The 9,481-nt window shown below is 45.9% G+C and overlaps 1 protein-coding gene across 1 annotated transcript; it reads left to right on the forward strand.

Moving 5' to 3' along the window:
* The first annotated feature begins 1,124 nt into the window (after positions 1-1,124).
* LOC101943211 (keratin, type I cytoskeletal 14-like) lies at positions 1,125-8,683 on the forward strand. The gene is made up of 8 exons (XM_024100781.3): positions 1,125-1,762; positions 5,189-5,271; positions 5,600-5,756; positions 6,189-6,350; positions 6,459-6,584; positions 6,684-6,904; positions 7,607-7,656; positions 8,364-8,683. The coding sequence occupies exons 1-8, from the start codon at positions 1,208-1,210 to the stop codon at positions 8,459-8,461; spliced, it is 1,452 nt and encodes a 483-aa protein (XP_023956549.2). The 5' UTR covers positions 1,125-1,207; the 3' UTR covers positions 8,462-8,683.
* Positions 8,684-9,481: the final 798 nt, after the last annotated feature.

Below are 9,481 nucleotides of genomic sequence, written 5' to 3' on the forward strand. Positions count from 1 at the left end.
GGACCTAAATAGAATAGAAACACAAATAAGGTGCTTTGCATGTTCTTATCTTTTGTTGTTTCTTTTGCTTTTTTGGCTGCATTTTTTAGACTTGCTAGCCAGTAAGTCTGCTTCTATGAAAAGTGATATTTGTAGGTTTGTTAATATCACTTTTCATAGCAGCAGACGGTTAGCTAGCTGAGAGGCAGTGAGAGGTGATATTAACAAATATACAAATATCACTTTTCACAGCAGACCTACTCAGCCTTGGCAAGTCGGGGAACAAATTGAGACTTGGATGGGGAGGTGGGTAGGGAGGCAGTGGGGGCGATGAGTGGGGTGGTGAGACTGGGAATGGAGTCTTGCAGCCAAGGGATGGAGCTCACTCCTGAGTAGCCAAAGCCTGGGCCCAAAGCCTTGCAGTCAGAGCCCATGGCAGAAGCCTGCTGCCACGCGGCCAGAGCCTGTCACTTGTCACACCAGGGCTGAAGCCAGAAGCCTGAGCCCGACTGCCCCGGGAAGGTGGGGAACTCACACCGGCTGTCTGCTCCCCCAGTGTTTGTGGCTCCGAAGGGGGGCAAGGCCCAACCCCTCCTGGCAGCCCCAAAGGAGGGGCCGCTGCTTTGTCCCCTGCCCCGCAAATCACCACCCAGGAGGCTGTGGCCGCAAGAAAAGCCCCTGGTGGCCACAGTGGCCGCATTTGAGAAATGCTGCATTTTAGGTTTTATTTAAGGTTCTTCCTTAAAACAGCAACTATCACAAGAGATTTACTAAGCACCCAGTAATTACTGGGAATGGTACTCTGTAAAACCCAAGAAAGAAAGATTTACTTCACAGAAATGCGCTGGAGGAGTCTGTCTCACATTCAACAGCTGTAAAAATGTAGCCTGGAGCAATGAGCCTCCCACTTTGAATCACACCTGACTGTACATTTAGAAACAAGAAGAAACATAGAAACACTCTGGGTGAAGTAAAGTGTTTCTAGTGGAATGTGACAAAAGCATAAACACATCAAGGAGAAAAATGATGATTCTGGAAGTTGGCTCAGACTTTAAGGGTGATGAAAACCCTGGAGAATGTAAGAGAGAAAAAAGGACCTTGCAGTGGCAACGCCCCCTGTTGTGGGTATAAAAGGAGCTCAGAGTCAGGGAAGTTAGCAGCACTCTCCTTCTTTCATAGCTGTGCTGGGTGACTCTCTTGGGCTTTAGATCCTCAATTACCTTTCACCATGACCACCAGCGTCAGGCAATATTCCTCGTCTACATCCCTAAAGGGGTTAGGTGGATTAGGTGGATTAGGAGGTGGCTCCACACGGGTTTCCTCAGTGCATCTTGGAGGTCCCTACAGAGCCCCAAGTATCCATGGGGGATCTGGTGGCTTTTCTGTCTCCTCTTCTAGGTATGTCTCTGGAGTAGGAAGTAGCCTGGGTGGTGGCTATGGGGGAAGCTACAGTAGTAGCTTTGGAGGTGGCTATGGGGGTGGCCTTGGAGGTGGCTATGGGGGTGGCCTTGGTGGTGGCCTTGGAGGCGGCTTTGGAGGTGGCTATGGGGGTGGCTTTGGAGGTGGCTTTGGCGGTGGTGATGGCATTCTCCCTGCGGGTGAGAAGGAAACTATGCAGAACCTGAACGACCGCCTGGCTACCTACCTGGACAAGGTGCGTGCTCTGGAGGAGGCCAATTCCGATCTGGAGATTAAGATCAAGGAGTGGTATAAGAAGCAGGGACCCAGTCCTGACCGTGACTACAGCCCATATTACAGGACAATTGAAGACTTGAGGAGCAAGGTATGACACTATTGTTAAAAAAGTCTGATGTCTCTTGTCTGATTTTCTTTATTACAGATTGCCTTGTGTCTAAAAACTGATTACCGAGGGATTAACTGATTACAGGTAACAGGTATAGTAAGGGCTTCATAGCAATCCTGTGCCCAGACACAAATGAAGGAGATTTAGCAATTTAGGGCTTGTCTACACTGGCACTTTATAGCGCTGCAACTTTCTCACTCAGGGGAGTGGAAACCCCCGCCCCCCCGAGCACTGCAAGTTTCAGTGCTGTAAAGTGCCAGTGTAGACAGTGCACCAGCGCTGGGCGCTGTCCCCCTCGTGGAGGTGGGTTTTTATAGTGCTGGGAGAGCTCTTTCCCAGTGCTGGTGCCGCAGCAGCGCTTTCACGTTGCTAGTGAAGACGTGCCCTTACACTCACCCGTGATTTAATGATATTCCTTCAGAAGGAGCAAAACTGCATTTCCTGTTAAATGATTTCTAATAGGGAAACAGACTTCGGGGCAGGAAAGGAGCAGCAGAAGCCTACTGGTTCATGTTGATTAGCTGTTCTGTCTTGGGTGCTGCAGCAAGATTAGAAGGAAGCAGGCTGCAGCAGCAATACGGCTGGCAGGATTATACACAAATGGCTAAGTACCGGATATTACTTACGCTCCAAATATGTGCTGCTTCTGCCAGATGTTTAGCCCATCAGAAGGCTGTGAGCTCTCAGGGCAGGGACGTGTTATCTGTTTGGCACCATTCACTTTGTGAGCACACGGATGCTAAGATAGTCATAATGATTATAATAATCACTTCTAGCCTGTTACTAGGCTGAATGTAGAGATTAAAAAAGAGACCAAATCAAATGATAACAAGGATGTGGGACCTTTGCAATTCCGGAATGGCTGACACAAGACCTAACATTTTCCATATGCTCAAAACTAGGAGGATTCAGAACAACTTGGGCCTGATTCTCTTCTCTCTTACACCAGTGTAGGTCAGGAGTAACTTCACTCAAGTCACTGAGAGCGGAACCAGTCCTGTCGTCTTCATTCTAATTCATTTTTGTGTCTCAGCATTTGCACAGTAAGGTCTCATGAAAAGGCCCGAGGGATGGCCTCACTGCAGCACCAACGTTCATGCCACTCACTGGTTACTTGTGTCGTCTGCTTTCATTTTATTTTACGTTCCTTTCAGTAGGTTAGGTTGTGACATCCTTACTCAGTCCTCACTCAGACAAAACTCATTGAACGTAGAGTCATTGGGGGTCATGGGGAGTGTCTCCTGAGTAAGGATGCAGTCACAAATGCAACATTTGTCTTGCTGTCACTATTTTCTCCTTACAAAGCATCAGCAGTGAATGTTAGCAAAATATCCGGTGTGCAGAAAGTGAGACTCTCAGTGAGGCAGGTGAATCAGACTTTGAGCTAATAAAACTCCCATGATATTTTCTTTTCTTCATTTTGGCTCCACTTTGCTAACTTTACTTAGAGTCCCAGGTTTGGTTTTCCTCTCCCTGGAGCTTCGGGATAGGTTCTAAAGGGAGCTCAGACACAGTGAGATTTTCTGCTCAGAGAATTCCACTCAGCTTCTGCCCCTTCCTCGTGCATGAGAGTGTGACTGACAGCAACGAAAGTCCTGGAGCAAGACGAGAATCAATGATTATTGTTACTTATTATTTGTATTACTGTTGTGCTAGGAGCCTTGGCCACAGAGAGTCAAACCCACGCCCAGCCTGAAAACTGCTTCACGGAGGTTTTTGAAGTGAATCAGAACTGAAAACCTCTCAGATGCATTGAACCCGAACTGACCCCCAAACCAGTGACTGGTTTAAAACAACAGGTTCAGTGATGAGGTGCTGAGAGATGGTCTTTGGGAGTGCTGAGGAAGGGTCTCTCTCTGCTCCCACCCTAGAGAGAGAGAGAGGCAGGGACCACACTTCCCAGGAAGCCATTGGAGGAGATGACACTAGAGGGAGGCAGGAGAAAAGCATTCTGGGACTGGTAGTTCTCCTGTCTGGTATGCCCAAGGAGAGGACTATCCATGGAAGGCAACTACGACTCCCAGAACACCTCCCTCCCCTCTCTGTCCCCTCCAGTTTCTTGCTGAGTGCATGTTCCTTCGTGCTACAGAAGTCAGCGTAGAAAGGGCATTTTCTGGGCTGAATTTCATTTTGTCACCTCAGTGATCAAATATGACGGACAGAGTTCTGGAGGATGTTGTACTAGGGTGTGCAAATTATTTGTTTAAAAATATTTTTTTACAGTGAAAGAAATATTTATCATTGTACTCTTTTGCTAGGAGTTACAGTGCAAGCATAAGAGTGTGAGACATTAATCTGCTAGCAATGTATTTGAACTGGTTCATACTGTTTAAGTGGTTGAATTGGTCATTGATCCATCACTCAAAGTTAGTGTCAGAACTGAACAGTTAGGAAGTACTGATGAACCTGAACTGGAACTGCACCCAAATTGTAATGGTTTGACTCCCTGCTCAGCCATTGACCAGGACCCGATTGTACATAGGCGGTGTACAAACACAGAACGTAAAGAGAGTTCCTGCCCCAGAGAGATACAATCTAAGTATAAGACAAGAGATAACAGGTGGATACAGACAGACCAATGGGGGATTACAAGGAAACAATGAGACAATATTGGTCAGCATGACGTGCAGTGGCCTCGGCACACCAACAGTCTAACCATTTTATACAGGCTTTATCATATTAGATCTGACCGGTGGTCAATCGAGTCTCATATGCTGCTTTCTGTATGACCAATACGTGATGATTCAGAGGAAGGCAAGCCTGCCCCCTCCATAATACAAACAACGCTGTAGGTGAGGAGGAAAATCTTTCCTGACCTCTGTAAGTTACTGTCATATGACCTGAAGCATGAGATCTGAGCACCCTTACCTTAGCATGTAGCTGCAAACATTATTACTCTTTAAATTATCCAGCTCTTTTAAAAATCCAGCTAAAATATTTGAAGTTGAAGGAGGAATTATATGGGATAAGATACGGCTTGCTCACTACCTTTCTTCCAAATGAGCACAGTTCCCAAAATGGATACCCAGAGTGTTATAGGCATGCAGATGATACAGAGATAGGTACAAAATAAGTATCTAGAGAGACAGATATAGGGTGCCTGATTCTCATTTTATACCATGCTGGCCACGTAAATTATATTTACACACACTTTGGGGCCTGTTTACATGACTAGAGCAGTGCAAAGGGCCCTTAGTGCATATGAGAATTTGGTCCATACCAGCTTGTCTCATATCTCCACGGTACAGTTATGCAAATTCTACCATATAGGAGCAGAAGGCCAGTGCTGCTCCTGGCCCTTCTCCGAAGCATTAATTTCTGTTTGCATCCCTCAATTAATCAGCAATATGCAATTTTTGAAACTTCTTTTTCAATCCCTCTTATCCCCTCTTTTCTCTTCCCCAGATCCTTGCTGCCACTATCGACAATGCCAACATTGTCTTACAGATTGACAATGCCAGGCTGGCAGCTGATGACTTCAGAACCAAGTAAGTCCAGGGCTCCTTGGAGCTCTGATGAGAAGGGAAATGCGTAAAAAAGCCATTCTGCTTGAGGATCTCTGTTGTTTATTGCAGTTGAAGATGCTTCCCATGTTCCTATGTTAGGTGGTGCCTGGAAAAGGGAATGGGGGAGCCTGTGTCAAGTGTGACCTTCATTTTAGCTTTCATGAATTCGGAAGAAACTTTTGAAACACTGAAGGAAACTCTGTTAGCAAAAATGCCATTCAAAAATACATGAAACTTGGGGAGGAAAAGGGAGTGAAAAATGGGTATCAGCTGAATGTGCCTGAGTTTTTGACCTTTTTTACACTTCAAGGTTTGAGACGGAGCTGGCCCTGCGCATGAGTGTGGAGGCTGACATCAACGGCCTGCGGAGAGTGCTGGATGAGCTGACCCTGGCCAGAGCTGACCTGGAGATGCAGATCGAAAACCTGAAGGAGGAGCTGGCTTACCTCAAGAAAAACCATGAGGAGGTGAGGACAAAACAAGGCACCAAAGCGGGACCTATAAATTGTAGCTAATGCACAATGGAATCTGCACAGGCCAATCAGTAGGAACAGTTCCGAGTTTTGCAGTTGTTGGGAAGGGATATGAGCAGGTAAAGAATAATAGAGTCTGAACATCTATTCTGTAGGTACCAGGTAAGTTACATCCACCGCTTACAATTCAGGTAGTTTCTACTGGAGCCAAGTCATTGGCTATAGGAACAGAACCTTACGTTGGCTGCTAGGTTGAGAAGCCACCTGATGCTTGGGATTTTATTAGCCAAACAGAAACAATTGAAACCCCCACAGGAGTTTTTTTAGGTCTCTATGCAGGATGCAAGTGGGAAAAACCTCAGATGCACTGCAGTGGGTCTGTATAGTTAAGATGCTGATGAACATAGCGTGTCTCTCTTGTCACAGGAAATGAATATACTACGAAGCCAGCTGGGTGGAGAGATCACTGTGGAGATGGACGCCGCTCCTGGGGTTGACCTGACCAAGATCCTGGCTGACATGAGAGAGCAGTATGAGAGCTTGGCAGAGAAGAACCGTAAAGAGGCCGAGCAGTGGTTCTTCACCAAGGTACACAATGCCTGAATGAGGAGAAGCACTTTCCTGACACTTACGGGTGGGGGCAAATCTTTACACACATCATTCGTGCAGTAACTAGATTGTTTTCCCTTGTTCCAGACGGAAGAGCTGAACCGAGAAGTAGCCATGAACACGGAACAGTTGCAGAGCGGCAAGTCGGAGATCACGGAACTAAGACGCACCGTCCAGGGCCTGGAGATAGAGCTGCAGTCCCAGCTCAGCATGGTACGTGCCACTGGCTTCCCAGGGAGACACACACATGGGGAGGCACAGAGATGAGTGACCCCCTCACTGAATTCTTTCCCCTCTACTCTGCATTCCCAGAAAGCTGCTCTGGAAGGCACCTTGGCTGAGACAGAATCCCGCTATGGCGCCCAGTTGGCACAGCTCCAGGGCCTGATCACTAGCGTGGAGGAGCAGCTGGCCGAGCTCCGATGCGACATGGAGCGCCAGAACCATGAGTACAAGATTCTCGTGGACGTCAAGACGCGCCTGGAGCAAGAGATTGCCACGTACCGCCGCCTGCTGGAGGGCGAGGATACCCAGTACGTAAAGGGAGTCGATTAGATAGAGTGCCATGGGGCGGGGCCGGCTAATAATGACACAGCTAAACAGCTGAATAACCTGTGTCCCTAGAGGCTCATTTTGAAATAAGTAGTCAAGATTCATCGATATGAAGGCCAATAAGTGATGGCTCAATGGCTTATCCCCTGTTACTATCCTCAGTGAGAACCCTGTCCTGGGAGGTATTCATTCTCTGAACTCTGGAGTGCTCCCTTTGCAGTACTGTGGTTAGAGCATGGGACTGGGAATTAGAAGAACTGGTTTCTTTTTTGGGCTCTGGTGCCAACTCATTGAGCAAGCTTAATAGATAATTGACTTCTCTAGCCCTTAGCTTTCCCATCTGTAAACATTATTATTGTGCCTCATAGGAGGGCTGACAGTTATTTGACAGATCTGTAAAGCGATGTGAGATGCTTTGATCTTTTTGAAAGGGTTTTCTCCTCGTGTTATAATACTGGACAATTTCAGGGAGACTCAGGTTGTTGCAGAAAGTGAAAAGCAAGGTCAAGTCAGAACAAATATTGTCAGGTGTCGTTCTAAATAATTAATTCACATTTTGGGGGGTCTGTGATTTTTTATCATCTGTGACCTTGCTGCCTCCCCTCCACCACTGAATACAGACTGTGGGATCCCGAAGACGTGTTCATGTTTCTAATTTGCCCTTATTATTTTTCCCCTTGTAGCATTGCTTCCCAGTACTCGGCAGCGCTGTCCTCGCAGTCTGGGAGAGATGGTAAGGATGTACCTTATCTGAAGTGTAACTCGGTCACATCTGTAACAAGCGGCTTTGCAGAGTACAAGCTAATCAGTTTACAAATTGTGCAATCTGATTACTAACAAAGTATTGTCTGTGGAGAACGGGTGGAGGGGACAGGAATAGAAAATCCCCAAATGACCATTGCCCTTAGAAGCAGAAAAGACGTGGGGTAAAGGGACCTTCTAACTGAGTTGTCAGGGAGAGCTGTATGAAACCCATTGCTTTGGGTTCATGGAGAAAAGGGAGGTTGGCACGGGAGCAGCAGATTATGTTCGCGTGAGTTCAATCTTGTCTTAAATTATTTTGAATTCTGTGTTTGGAGAAATCTGAAAAATCAAATAATACTTAAACCTTCAAATGGTCACCTAATTTTGTTTAGTTGGGATCGAGTGTGAAAATCCATCACTGGTATCTGGAGATGGAGGTATTGGCTCAAATAGCTCAGTCTTCACTTTAAAGGTCTACAAATCGGGGTGAACTTTTCTATGAATCCAGGCTGAGATTTTGCTTTCTCTTGACTTGTTTAGGTGATTTATACAAGTTAACTGTTGGAATCACATTTTTTCTTTCTCCCCTCAGCCAATGAAGGATTGTTTGAAACAGTATATTCAAGATGCCTAGGGAACATACATAGTATTTTCTCTATGCTCCAAATAACTGTTTTTCTCTCTTCTTCTTTGAAGTAATCTCATCCACTCGTCAAGTCCGCACGATTGTTGAGGAGGTCCAAGATGGAAAGGTGGTCTCTTCCCGTGAGCAGGTGCAGCTTTCCACCCGCTAACAGTACAGAGCACTCTATGGATTCCAGTCCCAAGGCTTGAGCTGCTCAGAAACAATTCACTGAATGACCAGGCGCTGTATCTGACTGGGCCATGGGGAATACTCAGCTCAGTTTGTGCATTCTTTCCCTTCTCAGTGTCTTGCATTCTCCTTCACCCGTCTTTGAGTGCCGCACTGAAGTCTGCAAATGTCTAATAAACCTTTTCTTCTCATTCATGCAAAATGGAATCTTGTCTCTGTCATTCTAAAGGCCTGAGGCAGGGGCCCTCTCAAACCCTTGGCGGGATGTACCAAGAGTCACCCATGGGCAGCCAGAAGATGGCGTTGTTCTGAGGTTGAATGAAGGAAGAGAGCAAGAGGGATAGGTTTCCCAAATGCAGCATAAAGAATCTCCGGGGATGTTTTGTCACTCAGCGGATTGCTAGGAAATACCTGGGAGTGGCTGAGTGAAGAACTTTATAGGATTTATGGATGGTGGAGGTGACGATTGGGGGATTGTCTTGAGTCTGAACAAAATGTAACAGTTTGCAGGAGTGCTCATTAAAGCTAACAATACTGGGCTCAATTCTGTAACCCTTAGTCACACTGGGAAGCACCTACAAAGTTGTATCACTGACTTCAGTAGGACTAGTATTTTCATAAGTATTACTCGGAGCGAGTTAGGGTTGCAGCATTGAGCCTACTGCAATTTAACTGACCAATCGAGGCATTAAAATATCTGCAAAAAAGGACTCCGTTCATGAGAGATGGAGGTTTTATTTTTATGAACTGTTCAATTTGAGGAGCTCCCAGTTTCATGACTTGCATAGAGACATCATTTGGATATATTTATCAGAAAAGGAAGGAATCGCTCCAAATCCCTCTCTGTACAGAATTCCACTTTATTTCTAAGTCACATTATAAAATTAGAGTAAATTAAATATAAAGCTACAAAGCACAAATGTCATTTCAGTTCCTGTTTTCTTACCTAACTTATATGGTAACCACTTTGTTAGGCATATTATATATAAAATGTCCACAG

Source organism: Chrysemys picta, chromosome 24, assembly GCF_011386835.1.
Source record: "Chrysemys picta bellii isolate R12L10 chromosome 24, ASM1138683v2, whole genome shotgun sequence".
Lineage (NCBI taxonomy): Eukaryota > Metazoa > Chordata > Testudines > Emydidae > Chrysemys > Chrysemys picta.